We start from the raw sequence: 22352 nt of genomic DNA, 5'->3' as shown, positions 1-22352 counted from the left end.
TTAGAGGTAGAGTGTGAGTAGTAGAGACTGTTAGAGGTAGAGTCCGAGTAGTAGAGAATGTTAGAGGTAGAGTGTGAGTAGTAGAGAATGCTAGAGGTAGAGTGTGAGTAGTAGAGACTGTTAGAGGTAGAGTCCGAGTAGTAGAGACTGTTAGAGGTAGAGTCCGAGTAGTAGAGACTGTTAGAGGTAGAGTCCGAGTAGTAGAGACTGTTAGAGGTAGAGTCCGAGTAGTAGAGACTGTTAGAGGTAGAGTCCGAGTAGTAGAGACTGTTAGAGGTAGAGTCCGAGAAGTAGAGACTGTTAGAGGTAGAGTCCGAGTAGTAGAGAATGTTAGAGGTAGAGTGTGAGTAGTAGAGAATGTTAGAGGTAGAGTGTGAGTAGTAGAGAATGTTAGAGGTAGAGTGTGAGTAGTAGAGACTGTTAGAGGTAGAGTCCGAGTAGTAGAGACTGTTAGAGGTAGAGTCCGAGTAGTAGCGACTGTTAGAGGTAGAGTCCGAGTAGTAGCGACTGTTAGAGATAGCGTCCGAGTAGTAGAGACTGTTAGAGGTAGAGTGTGAGTAGTAGAGACTGTTAGAGGTAGAGTGTGAGTAGTAGAGACTGTTAGAGGTAGAGTGTGAGTAGTAGAGACTGTTAGAGGTAGAGTGTGAGTAGTAGAGACTGTTAGAGGTAGAGTCCGAGTAGTAGAGACTGTTAGAGGTAGAGTCCGAGTAGTAGAGAATGTTAGAGGTAGAGTCCGAGTAGTAGAGAATGTTAGAGGTAGAGTGTGAGTAGTAGAGACTGTTAGAGGTAGAGTCCGAGTAGTAGAGAATGTTAGAGGTAGAGTCCGAGTAGTAGAGAATGTTAGAGGTAGAGTCCGAGTAGTAGAGAATGTTAGAGGTAGAGTGTGAGTAGTAGAGACTGTTAGAGGTAGAGTCCGAGTAGTAGAGAATGTTAGAGGTAGAGTCCGAGTAGTAGAGAATGTTAGAGGTAGAGTCCGAGTAGTAGAGAATGTTAGAGGTAGAGTCCGAGTAGTAGAGAATGTTAGAGGTAGAGTCCGAGTAGTAGAGAATGTTAGAGGTAGAGTCCGAGTAGTAGAGACTGTTAGAGATAGCGTCTGAGTAGTAGAGACTGTTAGAGGTAGAGTGTGAGTAGTAGAGACTGTTAGAGGTAGAGTCCGAGTAGTAGAGACTGTTAGAGGTAGAGTGTGAGTAGTAGAGACTGTTAGAGGTAGAGTCCGAGTAGTAGAGACTGTTAGAGGTAGAGTCCGAGTAGTAGAGACTGTTAGAGGTAGAGTCCGAGTAGTAGAGAATGTTAGAGGTAGAGTCCGAGAAGTAGAGAATTTTAGAGGTAGAGTCCGAGTAGTAGCGACTGTTAGAGGTAGAGTCCAAGTAGTAGAGACTGTTAGAGATAGCGTCTGAGTAGTAGAGACTGTTAGAGGTAGAGTCCGAGCAGTAGCGACTGTTAGAGGTAGAGTCCGAGTAGTAGCGACTGTTAGAGATAGCGTCCGAGTAGTAGAGACTGTTAGAGGTAGAGTCCGAGTAGTAGCGACTGTTAGAGGTAGAGTCCAAGTAGTAGAGACTGTTAGAGATAGCGTCTGAGTAGTAGAGACTGTTAGAGGTACAGTCCGAGTAGAGTAGCGACTGTTAAAGCTATATGACTATACATTTAATCCATTTATATGCATATATTGGAAATGTTAACATGAAATGAACACTTAGACTGAAAATACGCAACATTTTATTTTTTTTGCATGTTTAAATAAAATTGGACTGGGTGTAAAAAGAAAAAGAGTGCAGCCAGCCACTAGAGGGCATCATACATAACCTTTCACTTTACAAACACCCATGTAAATATTTAGCCTTAACCCAAGTATCAGACATGATTTTCACATTCAACCCACTTGTTGAGTAAGTTTTATTCATGACAGTGTTTACATTTCTGCACTACTTTTTTTTTTTTGCTGCAATTATATGTATATATAAATACGTAAATATTCGACCTTGGCCCATTTGACATTTGTTGATAAATGCAGAGCACCAGCCAATAATTAAATTATTATTTAGCATAGATAATAATACATTTTAATATAAAGCAGCAGTCACTCAGTGGTCTGGGGCACAGGTTGGAAAAGAAGAAGAAATCCTAAATTAGAGTGGAAATCTTGCAATGCATGCAAATACGAACTAAGAATTGGCATATACTGCCATCTAGTGGTCAAGATAAAATATAACAAATAACACAAAAGAGAATTTTATCTTAAGAAGAATAAGCAGCCTTTATTTGTCACATAATCATTACAGCACAGTGAAATTCTTATCTTCGCATATCCCAGCTTGTTTATGTGATCATTTATTGAACGAATTTTAAATAAAACTTATAGACGATCCTATAGGCTGGCAGATATATTCTGCTTTTGAATGCTTAGACACCATTTTGAGGCTGCACATGCTTATTTTTCAAGGCAGAGTTGTTTCCCTGCATGCTAAAATCTTCACTGCACATATGAAGCGTACAATGTAAAATGCAGATGCATGTTGTTACTGCTTTAACAGACCCCAGTAAAGAGCTGATCAGTTTAAACACAGTAAAAATAAACACGGAGAACATCAGGTCTATTAATCTGCATAAAATACATTTTTTAAAAAGCAAGGAGAAAAATATTTAGGCAAATGTGAAGTTGTTATGAGTGTGTAATTTAATCAAATCTCACCACAATTTTCACTTTTGTGTATCACATTGCTTTTGAAATGATCATTAGCATGGCATACATAATTGAGATGAACTTAAAGACAATCCACTTCACTATAGAGCACACAGCCTCTTAATATTCGAACAGGAAATCAATTCCACTTACATCTCTGTTCAGCGTTAAAGAAATACTTCAATGTTTTCCAAACTAATCTCAATCTACTACATAAATGCTGTGAGAGTATTTGCCCCATCCTGATTTCATCTGTTTTTTTTTTTGTGTGTATATGTTATACGAAATTGTTTCAGAAATCAAAACAAAAAATAAGATAAAATAAAGGCCCTGAGTAAACACAAAATACCCAGTAACACACTATGGCAAAATTGAAAGAAATTCCAGAAATGATGAGGAAGAAGGTGATTGTAATACATCAGTCTGGGAAGGGTTACAAAGCTATTTCAAAGGCTCTGGGACTCCAAAGAACCACAGTGAGAGCCATTATCTCCAAATCTCACAGTAATGAACCTTCCCAGAAGTGGCCGACCTTCCAAAATTCCTCCAAGAGCACAGCAACTCCAGGAAATCACAAAAGAGCAAAGGACAACATCAAAGGACCTACAGGCCTCTCTTGAATCAATAAAGGTCACTGTTCATGACTCCATTATCAGAAAGACACTGGGGGAAAATGGCCTCCATGGAAGAGTGGCGAGGGGAAAACCACTGCTGACCCAGAAGAACATTAAGGCTCGTCTGAATTGTGCCAAAACACACCGTGATGATCCACAAACCTTTTGGGAGAATGTTCTGTGGACTGATGAGTTGAAAGTGGAACTGTTTGGAAGACAGGAGTCCCGTTACATCTGGCGTAAACCAAACACAGAATTCCACAAAAAGATCATCATACCCACGGTCAAGCATGGTGGTGGAAGTGTGATGGTGTGGGGATGCTTTGCTGCTTCAGGTTCTGGGCAACTTGCAGTAATTGAGGGAAACATGAATTCTGCTCTCTACCAGAAAATCCTAAAGGAGAATGTCCGGTCTTCAGTCCGTAAGGTGAAACTCAAGCGCAACTGGATTATGCAACAACACACTTATCTAAAGTATATGAGCAAGTCCTAGAAGTAAGTGAAAGACTGAGCTCCAGTTATCGGAAGCGTTTGGTTGCAGTTGTTGTTGTTGAAGCAGGCACAACCTGATTTTATGTTTAAGGGAGCAAATAGTTTTTCACATTAATAATAGGTGTTGGATAACCTTTTTTGCTTCAATAAAAAAAAGAAATAAATAAAAACTGTGTTGTGTGTTTACTCAGGTTGCCTTTGTTTTATATTATATTTCGTTTGAAGATCTAAAGCTATTTAGTACGAGACATACACAAAAACAGAAGAAATCATTATTTTATGACTTCTATATTATCGAGTCAGTACAAAAGCATTTTCGATTTCCAATCATTAGTTTTCCAGCAAAAAAATTAAATGTTACAGAAAAATGTTTGTATGTAATTAAAGAAGGCAGAATGTTATGTAAGAGACCCCCCCCCCCCTTTTTTTTTATTTTTTATTTTTTTAAAATAGAGTGAAAGACATAATGAAGGCTGCTGGGTTTTGCTGCAAAAATAAAAAGCAAGATGCTCAGTAAAACTTACCAACTCATTTCCTTATAAAACTGCACAAATTATACCTGGGACGACTAATGTGCATTTTTATTTTTTTTTAAAAGCGAAGGGTCGTTACATCAAATATTATTTCATTTATTACTGCTTACTGCTGTTTATAGTATTTTTTTTTTTTAAATGAAGAAACAATTAAATTCAATTCTTTTTGAGGGCATATTTGCTCTACAGCATTTCATTGCATGTGCCTAAGACTTTTACACAGTACTGTATATTGCTGGAATTCAACAACTGCCCTTAGACAACTATAACACGTGAATTTTGCATAAAACCTGCTGGACATTGATATGACTAACTTCTAGAAAACAGCCCCCCCCCCCAAAAAAAAAAAAAAATTGGGCTTTCATCAAAATATTTTTTTTCTGCCAATAATATAGTTTAACATATTTACCGCACATTATTTACCTGTTTGTATTTAGGTGGCTTTATAATCCTGTTGTGTAAGGAGCCAGTTGCAAGTGTGATTTCATCACAATCAAGATTTTGGATAGCTATGTGCCATAGTGGAATTACCCTGAGTACCGACAGAATGAATCAGTGATTATTTTTACACTGATGTTAGCAAGAAGTGATCAGGTGACTGAACAGATGCAAACTTCCGACCGCAGCTGTATATACATTTTACCAAAAAGTGTTAATTTCCTCTCTCTCAATATCAATATCTCTCTCTCTCTCTCTCTCTCTCTCTCACACACACATTATATTATAATATATATATATATATATAAAGACTGCAATGGGCTTTAACAGGAAACATGGTGAGCACATCACACACGACACTGCTGCCAAACTTAACAAATTCAAAAAGACAAAGTGTTGTGTTCTATGATAACCACACACCCATGTCTGAAGGAGAGAAGGAGAGAGAGAGAGAGAGAGAGAGAGAGAGAGATCAGCCTGAAAAACTTTTTTTTTTGACTTTCTTTGTTTAGCGCACATAACCGTGATTTCAAATGTACTGCATGTAAAATAGAATTATTCATATGCTAAATGTATCACATATGAATAATTATATTTTACACACCTGTATTGTAATATTATTGCGAATACTAATTGTAATACTAATAGCTATTTCACTCAATTATAAATCTTGCATGGTAGCACTACTTGTATTGTTCTCCACGTGATATATCACTTTGCTTGTATTTCCTCATTTGTAAGCGTTAAACACCTGAGTTAGAAAAAGAGACATGCTCCCTAGCGACCTCCGATTCAAAGTTCGTCCTTGTTGGAGCTGAAAGTGCAGGTGACCCCGGTGCCCTTTAACCCGCAGTACCCATTAGGCACCTTGTGCAGGTACTGCTGATGGTAATTCTCAGCATAATAGAAGACCTCGTCCTGTCTGATTTCTGTGGTGATCTCACCCTTACCTTTCTGCTTCAGAGCCTGAGAGAGCGAGAGAGAAAAAAGAAAGAGCGAGCAAGCAAGAGAGAGAGAGAGAGAGAGAGAGAGAGAGAGAGAGAGAGAGAAATGGAAGACAAAGTAAATAATGCAATAATAATACAGTAAGGCAACTACATATTTATCATTTTCAAATTTGTAGTAATACCCGATATAGACTGTACACGCTACATTATACACTAGTTGAATAGTAAAATACAGAGTAACATGTTTAAAAACGACTAGAGGTTTGTACGGCAGTACTTGGTGCTTCACGCAGTAATTATAATTACTCAGACCTTAAACTATGTAGTTAAAAGTAACACGATTCAGATTTTGCAATTTGGAAAATGTACGCACATGACAGCTAATGAAAAATATACTCCAGCACATAATGCTTCATTCTCAAGTCTTGACATAATTCTGACATGATTCTCAAAACAAGCGTACGTGAAGCACGGTCATGGCTCTGTGATGTTTTTAACAACATTATGATTTTTAATTTTTTTTTTTTTTATATAGCTAATTTCTTTAATTCCTGTAAACATTGGCAGGAATGTCTGAAAATGTAATTAAAATAAATGCCGCATGTGTATGGTGTGACAAAAAACGCCAGGAAGTTAACAGCTGTCACTTTCAGCTGGCGATTTTCATATCAGCGCATCACTAATCATCAGCACCCCTTTACTTTCAGCCGAATAATGATATAAAATTAACGCTTCACGCATTATTACACACCAACCACCTGTAATTACATACTATTTAGTTATATATGTGTCAATCATTTTAGCATGACTTATCTCTAGTTTGAATATAGAAACTAAAATAGAAAGTATGCACAGGATATTCCATGTAATTGCTATATTTATTAAATATTATTGGTGCACTGCTGTACAAACCTGGCAGCTTTCCCATGACTTACTTTATAGTCCAAAATGCAAAGTACGAGTAATTCCATGTAATTACCACCTACCTGTTAAAGATCCTGTACATTTGAATGCATTGTGAGATAAAGCACTACATGCATGTTTAATACTACTACTACTACTACTACTAATGTTATTAGTATGAGCTTTAATAGCGTGCTTGTGTCATGTTCATGTCATATAATTATTAGACATTTATTCTGTGCATCAACTTGCAAATGAGTTGGCAATTTTTAAGGTAAAGAAATAACTAATATCAATGAAGACAATTTTGAATTGGACAAAAAAACAAACAAACAAAAAAAACAACAAGAACCAGAAAACAAAAAGAGCAAGAAAGGGGAAAAGATTACAAAGAGAAGACAGCTCGATAAACAAAACAAACAGAAAAAAGTTTGACATCAATAGAAGAAATGTGACTTGGGGAGACATGTCGCTCTTAACTCGAAAGCTGAACAAGTTTCTACTCTCCGGGGTGTATGCGTGCGTGTCTTATTTGCTCAAAAGGTACATAGTGCAATCTGAACTAAAAAGCATAAAATGTGTAGAGCACTAGATCCCTCAAGGGGTCACATCAAACGATGTCCACTGGGAGTGCTTAGTCTGCAGAGGGAGTAACACCACGCCAGCTTCAAACACTCTGTGCAGCTTTGAAAACCCAACACACACACACACACACACACACACACACACACACACACACACACACACACACACACACACAAAAGAGAGCAGCTTTTAAAAGAGCAGTGCAGAAGTGCTTCTACAGTGGAAGGACTGACGGACGTTTTAAAGAAAACAAACAAAAAAAGATCTTAAAAATTTAACCAAGCACCCTGTAGTTCCACAAATCTCCACTAGGTGTCAGTGTGGACATCCATTGCTATTAGACAACAAAAGAGTCCAGAAGTCTGAATGCCATAAAAATAATAAATCTAGAGCATTATTCAGATATGTACATCAATTTTACAGAAGAGGGAAAAACAACTGGACTGTGGCTGTTAGATGAAAAGATTACGACTCGGTACTGAAATAAAAGCCATAGTTAAATACCATGAGCTGTAAATTTTAGTATACAGGACGTGACCGTAAACAAGCAAACCGCTGCAATGAAATGAAATTTTATTCTGGAAACTCTTAAAAACATTTCATTTCTATCCAAGCTCCTAGATGTCTAATATAAGGTCTCTGCAGGACTGGAGGAGACAAAGCACTGCACAGTTTACTGCTGATTCAACTCAAACCAAGCTGAATCGAATGCGTTCATGCACAGGGTGTGCTGGAGCAAGACAGGTTTTGATTTCTGGTTGAAAAGCGAGAGCAATGTGTGTTATGGTGTGTTATGTGTGCAGCGTTGAATATTTGTGATTTCCTGAACAGCAAGACTCGACAAAATGATTCAGTTAGCAAGACCTCTGCGCATAAATATTGGACTATATGATTCAATTAGTAGTGACTCTCTGTATATATAGTGAGCTAAATGATTCAGCTAGTGGTGAGTGTGCTGAGTGCATATATAAGATCTAGAGCAATAAGCCATGGCTATTTGCATATGAATATTAGAACAAATAATTCAACTATCGCTGACTCTGTATATGAAAACTAAATAATCTGTAGAGCAGCAACTGATTATTTGTATATTAGACTACAACGATCCAGTTAGTTATAATTCTTTGAACACGTAGACTGAATTTCCCCTATATCTAAATACTGCAATGAATGATTCATATTCCATATGAATACTGGACTAAATGATTCAGTTAACAGTGAATCTATATATAGGGACTAGGCTAAAAGATTCATTAATAAGTACTCAGTATAAAAATGTGGACAAAATGAATCAATTAGTAGTGACTCGTATACTATACGAAGACCAGTCGGTTAGCAAGGACTCTTAGTTTAGGAAGACTGGACTGAATTATTTGGTTAGTGGTAATTTTCTTTATATCAATATTGGACACGCACAGATGCTGGAACTGATCATGGCTCCCCCTTTTCAAGCCAAACACCCCCACCACACACACCAGATTGTTTTGAGCGTCATTCTTATCAGCACACAAACACACGCACATATGCATGAAACCATCCCCCCCACTCCCCCACCGCACCTCAGCCCGACAGACACACAAACTCAGGTGTACATCCAAGCACCCACACACATAGAAGCACATAAGCACACGCTTGTACACACACACACACACACACACACACACACACACACACAGCTGGCCTTCTTTTTTTTTTTAAAAAAACATAGCCTTAAAAAAAATCATGCGCTCTACTCTGCTCTTTCCCCCACCCTATTAACATAAAGCATTTATTAAATATGCCTCACCACACAAATTTCCACATGCATTAAAGCCATAAAACAAGTTCAAACCTCCAAAATCTCTACTCTAAGAAACTGGTGCAGTCCAACCCTCCAGCCCAGCCCACCCCACCCCACAAAGCAAAAAAAAAAAGGAAATTAATTGGAGGTCAAACCTCCATCTCCAATGAGTCACCACCTCGACAAGTAGAGCGTCGCTGCGGAAAACCGATCTCGTGATCTTTCTCGTCTGCTCCTTCTCTCTCCCTGTCTCTCACTTCTGAATAAAAACCCTTTGATGTTTTGCAAATTTCTACATTTCATTAGTCCTCTTCTCGCTGGCCTTTAAATCAGCTTTCCTGCCCTTTACTCTCCTTCGCTCGCTCACTCTGCCTTTTAAATGATAAAGTTTGGAGCTCGTTACGGGTTAATAATTTATTTATCTAAAACTAAATGTGTGTGTGTGTGTGCGTGTGTTTTTTTAAGGGCATTATCAAGCTCAAGGCTGTCTGAGGAACATCAGCTCTAAAGATCTAAAAGTACCAGATCATCCTCTTTCACCACCATGAATACATTTCCCTGTTCCTGTCTGTCTGCGAGTGTCATGTCTACTCATTCAGCACAAGTGTCCCTCCAACCCACAATGATGCACTTGTGATGCTGACCAAAAAAGAGGAGGGCAAGGGGGTGCGTGGTAGGGTGGAGTGGGGTGGGCAAGAGAGGAAACAAGAGAAACCGGACAGATGAATGTGAAGTGTGCAGATGACAGCTTGTCACTGCTTAGCTGATGGGAAAATGGAAAACTGGTGCCACGGTTTGGAAATGAAAATGAAAATGGTGTGAAATTTGTGCATTTCAGAGGAGTTCTGTCTGGGTTGTGCTGAAAACGTGCCCACAAAACAAACTTTTCACAAAGGTTTTAAATTTACATTACATATAAACAAAAAAAACAAAAAACAAAGGATGTGTGCTAAAAGTGATAACGCATGTCAGTTTCACAAATAGTCAATAGTATCACAAAGAGATTTCTTATGGGCATATAGTGCCCGTCCATCCATCCATCCATCCTTTTTCTGTACGGTTTATCCTACACATGGTCGCAGGGAGCCTGGAGTCTATCTCAGGGAACTCGAGGCACAAGGTGGTGGACACCCTGGACGGGGTGCCAATCCATTGCAGGGCACAATCACACACACACATTATGGACAATTTTGAAATGGCAATCAACCTACAACGCATGTCTTTGGACTAGAGGAGGAAACCGAAGCACAGGGAGAAAACGCGAACTCCATGCACACAGGGTGGAGACGGGAATAGAACCCCCAACCCTGGAGGCACAGCACAAACATGCTAACCACTAAGCCACCGTGCCTATCATTATTATTATTATTATTATTATTATTATTATTATTATTATTCCCTATGTAGTGAGCATACTTTATAAAGTGAATATGAAGCCATTAGAGATCCAGCTGCTGGTGAAGATGACACATTTTGTTAGATGGACCTCAGGAAATAAGAATAAGAAATGGAAAGAAATCTAGTTTTCATAAAAATAATAGAGCATTACTGTCCATAAACAAAGAAGAATCTGAATTAAATCTTTGTTGCCTCTTTGTGACTTTGCTTAAGTAAGTGCCATTGACTTTGATTTAAGTGACAAGTGACATTGATTTACGTGACTTAAAGCGTAGTGCTGTTATCTTCTCAAATCTGATCGGATAAATTTTCTAGGAAAAGCTCTGTTGACTGGTTTTCTAGAACAGTAGTTCAGTCTGCAAATGGCAGGTTTTTATTAATGTCTCAGCTCTAATAATAGATTATCATTTCTATAGTAACGGGTCTAATAATAATAATAATAATAATAATAATAATAATAATAGACTCGTTACAATAAAAAAAAAAGGTGTAATAATAAAATAGACATGCATTTTCTTTAACAAAGAGAAACGTATAATTGTTGATATGGTGAAGTCTTCCGTAATATGTTTATTTAACATTTATGGAAGGAGTCTCCAGTGTCAGCGCTATGTAACAGTGTTTAGGAATTTCCAGTTTTGATAACATGGTGTATTTGAAAAGAGAGAGAGAAGAGAGAGAGAATATGAGAAGTCTGTTTATAAATATAAATATAAATATAAATATATATATATATATATATATATATATATATAATATATATATATATATATATATATATATATATATATATATATATATATATATATATATATATATATATATATATTCCCCCCACCACAGTTCCAACTGTCCAATATTTTATACTGATATTGGCCACGTTCCTCTCCCTCCTTCACTTTCACCTTTCCTCCCTCCTTCCTCTTTTCATTCCCTATTTCTCTCTCTTTCATTTAGTGGCAAGGACACCAACTGTGTGACACTAAATTTGAGTCACATGATTTGTGTGTGTGTGTGTGTGACCGTTGATAGCAGTCGTAAGATTCGGTCCCTGATCTGATTGCGTACGTGAAACTGCAGCTGCCTCCCTCCCTCGAGCACGACCTCTGACCTTTGCTCCACCCAAGGCCAAGGCCACGAAGCATGCTCGTTGCTGTGGCAACTTCCCCCCATCATCTGAAGTATTTACGTTTAAGTCTTACTGAGCGTGACCTCGTGAGTGGCAGGTCACTGCGGCAATCAGAAAAAAAAAAAAGTATCGTATCGTATCCCCACACCTCCAAAGAAAGGGACGGGTGATCGTCGGTGTGTGTCGGTGTGTGTCGGTTAGCGCGTCGGTTAAAGGTCACATTACAAATTTATCATTCGGATAAAGTTAAATTAGTCCGATTGGAATTTCTCTTTCTCGTGGTTGGCTTACTCTGACTTGAAAAAAGGCAATTTAAGTGTAAAGAAAATTACTCTATAATTGAGAAAGGGATTAAGATTAATGGAGAGAGAGAGAGCGCATCGGTAGTGATCTAACCAACACCGAGCTCACACACTGCACACATCTCTTTCATGTGTTTTGACAGTATACACACACACACACACACACAGGTACGAGTCAACTACCAAGAGCTGTTCAACAACAACAACAACAAAATCTAAACTAACCTGCCTCCATGAGCCTTTTGGATCAAATCCCATCATTTTCTTGCCCATACATCCTGGTTCTCTCTAACGTTACATTAAACAAAGTAAAAATGCATTATTATTTCCATTCCACGTCATCTTTAATAGTGAGGAATCGAGCAGGGGATGAAATATGACTAACTGCCCATCAATTTAGAGCCAATAATCTGCAAGCTGGGCTCCACGAAGGAATTTGTTTTTATCTCAGTAACAAAAACCGCATTTCTTTTTGTCTTATTAACTTCAAAAGGAGGACAGAAAAAAAGATGGTGGTGACGAGACGACTGTTTATAACTGCTATAACTTAAATGATAACAGGAACTAACATGTTCTGTGGATGTTCCACAATTTTAAATGCAAATATATATCGATAGAAAGTTTGACGTAATAAAAATGCAGTTTAAGTGGAGTAAAACACTTCAGTATGTCCTGTTCTGGGAAAAGCAACTCCGCGGTGCTAACAGTGACTCTGCTTCATCTCAAGCCACATCACAACAACTTCTTTGTTTATTCATTTCACATAACAGGAAATTTCCTATAACAGGATGCCCCAGGTCTTTCATTTATACACAGTGAATTATTAGACTTATAAGGGTCTATTTGACTGGGTCACATGGATACACTGGGTTTAATTAGAGCTAAATAAATAAATAAATACTATAATTATAATAATAATAATAATGAAAATGTTCTAAATATTCTCCTTGTTTTAACACTGACTTTATGCAAATCTATAATGTATATGAGAACTGTGTAGAAACTTCACTGCGTAATCAGGCAGCTAAAGGGTGTGTGTGTACCTGCTGGTAGGTCTCTTTAGTCCTCATGGCTTGTTCCTGCTGTTCTGGACTGTATGTGTAGATTGCAGAGCGATACTGTGTACCTTTATCATTCCCCTGAGCCATACCTGCACACACACACACACACACACACACACACACACACACACACACAATGATCAGATGTTGTATAGAACAGAGTGCGCTTTCCCTCCATAAACTGTTCTGACTGACCTTCAATAATGATTGTACAACAACAACAGGATTTTATTGTCACTTCATTTTCACTCTGTCCTCGTGCACTCTTTCCTCTCCTCTTCTACCTCTCTTTCTTTCTCTCCCCTTTTCTCTTTCAGTGCTGGATGGTGGCCATGCTGCCTCCAGGTCCTTCTGGAGCTCTGCTCGTCAGAAGCCACAACGCTGTGCTCTGATTGGCTGATTCTGTGTTTGACCCTGAGGGATTGTCACTGACCTTCCCATCCGACCCTAAGTTCATTGAGCGCGACACGCCGACCGAATGCAACACGCTAACCAGCTTATAAAACACACACACACACACACACGCATAATTACTTCGCGTTCACTTGAAAAACATTTTTATGTGTATAGCGCTTTTAACAAGAGGCACTAACACAGAGCAGCTTTACAGATATCAGGATGTAGAGGCGACACGAAGATGAAAAATCTACAAATGAAAGGTTGAAAATGAAAACCAGAATGAATGAATAAATAAATAAATAAATAAATAAATAAATAAATAAATAAATAAATGTGCCCTGATTTTTCAGCCTCTTCCGTCTCACAATAACTGGCAAATGGCAGTCTTGCACTCAATGACCAGATTCTTACCTTCCTTCATTTATTTATTCATTTATTTAACAACCAGGAGAAGGAAAGAATGATACAAAGAAAAAAAAGCATCACAACAAAAAAGGGAACGCATATTCTGAGATCAGTACGGTATATACTTGGAGTACGTTTATAAAAAAAACAATAATAATAAAAAAAAACAAAAAACCACCCAGATTTTAGTAAATCATGTCCACAATGTTTTGGTTTTTCTCTTCAGTGCAAAACACTGGAATTATATTACACTAATTTTATAGATCTATCGAAAATAAAATGGCAATTTCAACCTTCTGAACAGTAGTGCACGGGTTTCCTAACAGCTGCAAGCAAAAGCGTAGCGTTGCATTAAAACGTCGGGTTTTACCGACGGGTGCAGTTAAAAGGTTTTATTCATGAAACTGGTAAATAATACCAAAACGTCAGACAAGATCATGGTCCGAAAACAGGTAGCGGGTCAGGCGATAAATAAACAGGCAAAACTAGACAAAAAAACAGATTAATGAGCGTGGGTCAAAAACCAGAATATCCTGAACAGAGATAAAGCCTTGGTATGTCAGGTAAGAATACACTGAGTGATACTATGTGTTTGGTAAAAGTCCAGAGTCTGTATTTATAGGGTGTGTGTGTGTGTGTGTGTGATTAAAGCCAGGTGGACGTGAAAGCGATGATTCGCCTGCTTACACTATATACTAAACATGTCGAATATTTTTGTGAAGAAAAATGCATAATTTTGAGCAAAAGCGTGCGCACGTATTAGGACATACTAACACGTCATGTAACGGAAGAGAACGCTGTTGCCTAGTTACGCACACCGTCAGCGTAAACAAATCCCTCGTTGCAGTTCACCTTTTCTTCATTTCATTATTCCTTAGTATATCATTTTATACGATATAATTTAGTCGACCATTCCCTTGATTTATTTGACTTTTTATTTTATTTTATTTCATTCACACAATTCTCAAAAATACATCCCTGAACTCGGCGACGCTAACGTCACAAAACTCCTCCTCCATCGCTCGTGCGAGGAGTTGTGGGCGATATTAGCAGTGTCGGAACTCAAGTCTGTCTCCGAGTCCGATTCGGGCATGACGTCAGATAAAACCTATATATCTTGGCTTGTTTACAAGAAAAAACTGGAAAATTCTACCCTCAAATCAACTGCTTCTAAAAATGTACGTATAAATAAATAAATAAATAAATATGCACAATATCTCAGAAACGTGTACTGTGGCACAATTTATTCTATTTTGCCCAAATAGCACTAGTGTATACAGTCAATATGAACCATCTACTGTATATCAGCATCACTTGGGCTTCCTCAAAACTGTCCGGTTTCGTTGCTCGTCGTTCCACAATTAACATAAAAGTACAGTATAATACGGACAGTATAGAATCATTGTGCTACAATACACGTTTCTGAGATATTGTGCATATTTTGAAATTGAAAAAGATTTCTTTTTATACTTCTGATTGCATTAGCAGCAGATTTGATGGTAGAATTTTTTTTCTGAATGTTTAAAATCCATTTTTGTAAACAAGCCAAAATATTCAGGATTTATCTAACCTCATGTCCAAGTCGGAACCGAAGCCGGACTCGATTTCCTACACTGCTCAACTGGCCACCTCAACTACGATCCGCAGCACACACGCTCGTGCCGCGTCCCAATCCGCCTGCGATCCGTCCTAATAGTATTAGAATTAGTGTGTCCCGCACCGTAGTATGTTGAGATGAGTATCCCAAAGGTAGCAGGATGGTCTACTATTTTACAGTAGAGCTTAAAATTGGACGGCTGATAATATTAAAATATCTATAAGCTATGATATTAATTACAAAGCGTATTGTGAAACAGTAGCATAATTGGTGGAAGAGGAGAACAGCTTCAGACTCTCTGAAGCAATGTTAACACTGAGCAGACGTGCAATTTGAGAGTGTTTGGTGAATCTGAGGAAAGAAAAACCATGTTTGAACGGGCTCGGAGTCTTTCAGTTCAAGGACATATTATAATACTAATAATATATATATATATATGCAGCGCCAGCATCCAAACAATAAGGAAAATGTGGCCTGATCGGTTATATTTCTATTAAATTCAGAAAGTTCTTCCTATTGCATTAGCTTCTGTTTCTGTTGTGTCTCCCCCTAGTGGTGGCCTGATATGGAAATCAGAAAGCCTGTAAAATGACTAGAACTGTTCATTTCAATGCAATTTTTGGCACATCAGTGCAACAAGCATGCATCTACAAGAAATATGCTGACTGATGACTGACATGGAGATGTTTCATGACATGACCAGTCTCTTTCACCAACACATTCTCTTCACGTTCACACAGGGCTTTTTTTTTTTCCTCTCCAAGCCTCCATCAAAGATTTCAGTTATTATATATGAGAGCTGCCCTGTACAGACTGAATAATTCACACAACTCATTTCTCAACACACACACACACACCGAGTGTGTGAGAGTGCACATGAACACTCTGTTAATAAATGATACTTTATTAATATCACCCACTCCTAAAAACTTAAAACACACACACACACACACACACACACACACACACACACACACACACACAACATATACACTTGCATCATTATAATTCTGAAAACTAACCCATTATGTAAATTCTAGTACAATTAAATATCTCTGAATCTAAATCAAAGCCTAACACCACTCACACACACACAGCCTGCTTCTCTTCTGTGGAGCGATGGTGGTGTATCTGCAGGTCTGTGTATGAAACAGATGTACATACAATTTAATTCCCATCTGAGTGGCAGTAATTACAAGGTCAGAGGTGAGCAGATATGTGCAGAGTAGAGAAGCGTCCAAATATTAAAAATCTACTAGAGAGGTTTTGTAAATAATTATATCATGCCTAATGACTATCTGCATCTCAGCTTGTGCCATTTAGTTTCCTGTCTCCCTTTGTGACATCCATCTAACTATCCATTCAACTATATATCTATTTGTGTGTGTGTGTGTGTGTGTGTGTGTGTGTGTGTTGTGAAGCACAAGTTCATGCCGGTGTGATCTGATCCTTTTCAAATCTTGTGTGTGTATTTTAATATATTGCTGATGTGCTTATACAATTGTGTCTGTTCATTGCATGTGTGTTTTAAATTCAGATCTGTGTGTGTGTGTGTGCGTGTGTGTGTGTGTCCCGCAGGTGCAGTGATGCAGTGTGCGTGCGTGCAAGAGCGTGAAGCTAAGAGGGAGCACTGCAGAATGGAAGCTATTTTTATTCCTCTTACATAACACACACACACACACACACACACACACACACACACACACACACACACACACACACACACCCTCTCTCTCACTCACACACACACACACACACACAGTCCATCACACTTCAAGACATGGACAAAAGTGCTGATGGCACTGCATATACATCACTCGCTTCAACCAAAAGTTGGAGAGAGAGAGAGAGAGAGAGGGCGAGAGAGAGAGAGAGGGCGAGAGAGAGAGGAGAGAGAGGAGAGAGAGAGAGGGTGAGAGAAAGAGAGAGAGAGGAGAGAGAGGAGTGAGAGAGAGAGGGTGAGAGAGAGAGAGGAGAGAGGGCAAGAGAGGGCAAGAGAGAGAAAGAGAGGGTGAGAGAGAGAGAGAGCGAGAGGAGAGAGAGAGGAGAGAGGGCAAGAGAGAGAGAGAGAGGAGAGAAGGTGAGAGAGAGAGAGAGAGAGGGCAAGAGAGAGAGAGAGAGAGGAGAGAGGGTGAGAGAGAGAGGGTGAGAGAGAGAGGGTGAGAGAAAGAGAGAGAGAGAGGAGTGAGAGAGAGAGGGTGAGAGAGAGAGAGGAGAGAGGGCAAGAGAGGGCAAGAGAGAGAAAGAGAGGGTGAGAGAGAGAGAGAGAGAGAGAGGAGAGAGGGCAAGAGAGAGAGAGAGAGGAGAGAAGGTGAGAGAGAGAGAGAGAGAGAGAGGGCAAGAGAGAGAGAGAGAGGAGAGAAGGTGAGAGAGAGAGAGAGAGAGAGAGAGAGGGCAAGAGAGAGAGAGAGAGGAGAGAGGGTGAGAGAGAGAGAGAGAGAGAGAGAGAGAGAGAGAGGGCAAGAGAGAGAGAGAGAGGAGAGAAGGTGAGAGAGAGAGAGAGAGAGAGAGAGAGAGAGAGAGGGCAAGAGAGAGAGAGAGAGGAGAGAAGGTGAGAGAGAGAGAGAGAGAGAGAGAGAGAGAGAGAGAGAGAGAGAGAGAGAGAGGGCAAGAGAGAGAGAGAGAGGAGAGAGGGTGAGAGAGAGAGAGAGAGAGAGAGAGAGAGAGAGAGAGAGAGAGAGAGGAGAGAGGGTGAGAGAGAGAGAGAGAGAGTCTTTCTTTAGACTAAATCTCTGTCACTGGTTTTATTTAACAGTGTGACATGGTAACACACTCTGATTAGACTCCAATAACACACGGTATATATATATATATATATATATATATATATATATATGCCTTCCTTTTCTGTCTGTCTCTCATTGTCATTCGCCCCAAACCAATGTTTAGAATGATTTAAATACTTACTGCATAATAATTTCTCAAATAATGTATTAAGTTATTAAATATTGTATCTTTAATAATAATAATTAATAATAATTAACATTAAAATCTAGATTTGTATTAGCGTGATCAGTATAGCATTTTACATAAAAGCCAAGTCCTTACAAGACCAGACAGCAAAGTAGCATTCGTAAATATATCTGTTCATTTATTGTACAAGTCTCCGCAACATCTGTACGATTAGAATGAAACATTTCTGGTGGTTTTTAAATTCATAAAATGTGATTTAACAGGTGTGTAAACTCATATAGCTAAAAGAATGCCTTATATAACTTTTATAAAAATTTCAATATTATATAAGGTACACTTTTTTTTATATAAGTTATACAGTTGAAATTGTGCCTTATATATAATTTTTTAAGTTTTATAAAGTTTACCTTTCAGGACAACACTGCACATAAAACACCTAACATCCAGTATTCACATCCATACTGTATACACACACACACACACACAGTATACATGAACACATCCATCTGTCTACATTTTACATATACATATATATACACAGATGCATTTATATAGGTATGTTTATATATTATTAGATGGCACGATAACGCTGTTTCTTTTCCGATATCGATACTGAAATCATGAGCATCAGTCTATATCGATATCCATCGATATTTTTCCTTTACAAAGTTATTAAGCTTTAAAATGATTTTTTTTTTTTTTTTTAACTGAAGCACTTAAAATAAAGGAAAAAAATAAAAAAATAAATGAAAATAAATAAATGACTTGGAAAAAACCAACACTTTCACACATCACTTACATTGCAAATATAATAACGTATAAATATAGTCTATACTTTATTATTATGTTTTTATATATACATATTATATATACACACACACACACAAATACACACACAAACTTAATAAATAATAAGTATATGTGTGTATATATATATATATATATATATATATATATATATATATATATATATATATAAAATATAATATATATATATATATATATATATATATATATATATATATATATATAATACATATTACACTTATTATTTATTACTTATTATATTATATTTATTCAGTATATTATGTATAATATATATTATATTATAAAGTATTTTTTAAAAATCTTTTCCAAATCCTATTCCATTTGTTACAGGATTGGATCATATCGGCCTGATACTGATCCTCCTTACTGGATTGGTGCCATTTCTAGTGTATAAACATATATATAGTAATCCATGATATTTAAGTGCATTAGTTTTATTTATATCTGTCTCTCTAGTCACCTCATGACCTTCAGTGTGAGAAACACAGAACTAACAGCAACTATCATACATTTCTCATACAGTTCCTACAACACACTTATAGTTGTTGATTCAGCTACCACAGCACCCTTCCTTCCTCCTCCACCCTCATTCCCTCGGACTTCCTCCATCTTTGGCTGAAAGGGTTGCTCTATTACTTCATCACTTCCGCCCTCTCTCTCTTTGTCTCGCTCCTTGATTGAATGCATTACTTTGCCACTTAAACACACGCTCTCTTTCTCCATATCCAATCTCCATAAATTAGCTCTGACTGCCTCTCTGAGCTTGAGTGATTGACGCGCCGTAATAACTCCGCCTTCTTCAGCCCCGCTGTAGGGGGAGGGACGAAGGTCGAGGGTCACCCCTCATGAGGCACGTGCCGACTGCAAGCTGCACCCTGCCAAATTGAAGGTGGGGGGTTCTTATTTTAGAAACAGGGCGTCCCTTTTTTGTTGTCTTACTCGACGGGGGGTTGCGCTGATAGACAGTATGATGCACCCGAACTCAGTGCACTGAAATGAAAACCGACTTCCAGATAAAAACCAGCGAGATTTAGAGATTTAAAATTAAAACTGATTCCGATCTTGGCTAAGCTGCTCCAAAATCATGGCACATATCCTTAAAAAAAAAAACCAACCCGAAACATTAAGCCATGGACTATAGCTGCATGCATTATAAATGCATGATATAACGTCGGGATTATACTGCCACATGCTTAGACTGCACATTGCAGGCAATATATTAATAACACAGTCATATACTTAATATGACACGGTTAAAGGTTAAATTGTGACCCAAAATAAACTGCAATATGTATTTCAACATACATCTGTTAATGATTTAGGATCAAGATCAGCCTTTGCTGTACTAATACTGCAGCCGTCTCTAACATGCAAATGAGCTCCTAAAATAGCACATTTTAATTATTTTTGTGGGTGTCTGATAAGCCACGGCACTGTTGTGATTAAGAAAAAAAGGACTAATTAAACACGCTACAACGTTTGTTTTCATATTTTGCAAGACATATTGCAATATCAATGCATCTCTGCTGTGAGTCTTTAAGTCTTCTTTAGAAGACATTTCACATAATAGGCATTATATATATATACATATATACACACACACACACACACACACACACACACACACACACACACACACACACACACACACCCTTTTGAAAGAATATCACAATTAGAATAAGCTAATGCATTTATAAAGAAGAGAAATGCTGTCCTAGATTAACACAATCAGACCTCGCTGATTTTAAGGTCACTGAAAACCTATAACTGTAACTGCAGATTGCAGGACGGTAATATCCGATGCTGATATCAATACGCACAGTACTGAATGCGGCTGGTCAGTAGTAATTATTCATTTGATATGAATGCTATATTAAACAAAGCTCACATCAGATCAGGGGGCTCTAATAATATTCACAGTTTGACGGAGAGTAAAGCTCTGTTCGGATTGGACTCATGGGGTCTCATGTTTTACGTGGGGACGTGGAGTAATGGAAGCGATCCTGGGTATCTGAATCGCCGGGAGTTTAATCCCGTCCGAATCAGTCATGCTGGTGCAGATCCTGTTGTATCTTCTTGGAATCGAGGATTGTAGCAAGGAATAAAAACAAGTATTGTTTGAGTTCGAAACACAGAACAATAAAATATAGATGACGTTTAAAAAGACGTGTTAGAGAAGTGACGATTCTGGGGGAGTTCAGGTAGGTTTTTAGCTCCTATTGAGCACAGATAAAAGCCTACACACATGTTATGGTCATGTGATCTACTAACGATCAAGTGCAACTTGTGTTGTGACTAGTATACGTGCCATTTTTAAGACACTCCCATCCCTTAACAGACATCCATCCATCCATCTTCTGTACTGCTTATCCTACACAGGGTCGCAGAGGAGTCTGGAGCTTACCAAATGGGGTGCCAACCCTTCACAGGGCACAATCGCACACACATTCACACACTGCGGACAATCCACAAATGCCAATCAGCCTACAACGCATGTCTTTGGACCAGGGGAGGAAATCGGAGTACAACGAGGAAACCCCCAAAGTACAGGGAGAACATGCAAACTCCGTGCACACAGGGCAGGTGTGCGATTCAAAAACCTAATTTGAAACACCGAATTATGATTTCAGGTGAACTTTATGTTTAACCCTTTAAATAAACTAGGATGTGTGCAGATTAAAATTAATCATCATTCCTGAAATGACTCTTCAGTATACACTTTTCCTATTATCTTCAGAGACAAGACGTTAAAGGATTAAAGCTTCAAGTACAACTGACTCCAGATCAGCCGTTATGGAGCTCTAATAACAAGCACGTTTCTAAGAGAGTTATTATAATGCTTTCATATTAAAGCTCTTATGAACACGGTTGACTCCAGATCAGCAGGTAGAAATTAGTGATATTTCCTTTTTAATGAATAAATCTGACTTGAGATCAGCAGTTATGGAGCTCTGAGATACACTGATTCCAGGTCAGTAGTTGTTTGCTTTGAAATTAAACCTGCTTAAACCTGATTAAGCTGCCTCCAGATCAGCAGAAGCGCCTGTGTGTGTGTGTGTGTGTGATTGGAACATACAAATCTGACAACAGCTCAGCAGTTTATGATTATCAGTATCACATTTTTGCTGAACATAGCTGTCTCCAGATCAGCAGTTGGATTCAGAGATAAATAAGCACACCATGCACTCCGTTTTCTTCTCCACAATCCGAACCAACACTCAAGCCCCCTCTCTCTCGCTCTCTCTCTCCCCCTCTCTCACTCTCTCTCATATGACCTAAAAAGAAGAGATGCAAAGAAAGCTAAGTATTGGAGAAGGAAAAAACAGAACACAGAAGCAAGAAGGAGCC

General features: G+C 38.3%; 1 protein-coding gene across 1 annotated transcript in view; it reads right to left on the bottom strand.

Moving 5' to 3' along the window:
• Positions 1 to 2228: 2228 nt before the first annotated feature.
• The window catches only part of msrab (methionine sulfoxide reductase Ab), a 41029-nt gene continuing 20905 nt past the window's right edge, over positions 2229 to 22352 (bottom strand). The window contains exons 5-6 of the mRNA XM_017476917.2: positions 12845 to 12951; positions 2229 to 5723 (exon numbers count right to left, since the gene is read on the bottom strand). Of these exons, the coding sequence (XP_017332406.1) occupies positions 5550 to 5723; positions 12845 to 12951 (281 nt within the window). The 3' untranslated portion in view covers positions 2229 to 5549. The remainder of the gene's footprint in view (positions 5724 to 12844; positions 12952 to 22352) is intronic.

Source organism: Ictalurus punctatus, chromosome 9, assembly GCF_001660625.3.
Source record: "Ictalurus punctatus breed USDA103 chromosome 9, Coco_2.0, whole genome shotgun sequence".
NCBI classification, from domain to species: Eukaryota; Metazoa; Chordata; class Actinopteri; order Siluriformes; family Ictaluridae; genus Ictalurus; species Ictalurus punctatus.
The sequence above is the reverse complement of the archived record's forward strand: the minus strand, read 5'-3'. Positions and strand labels throughout refer to the sequence as shown.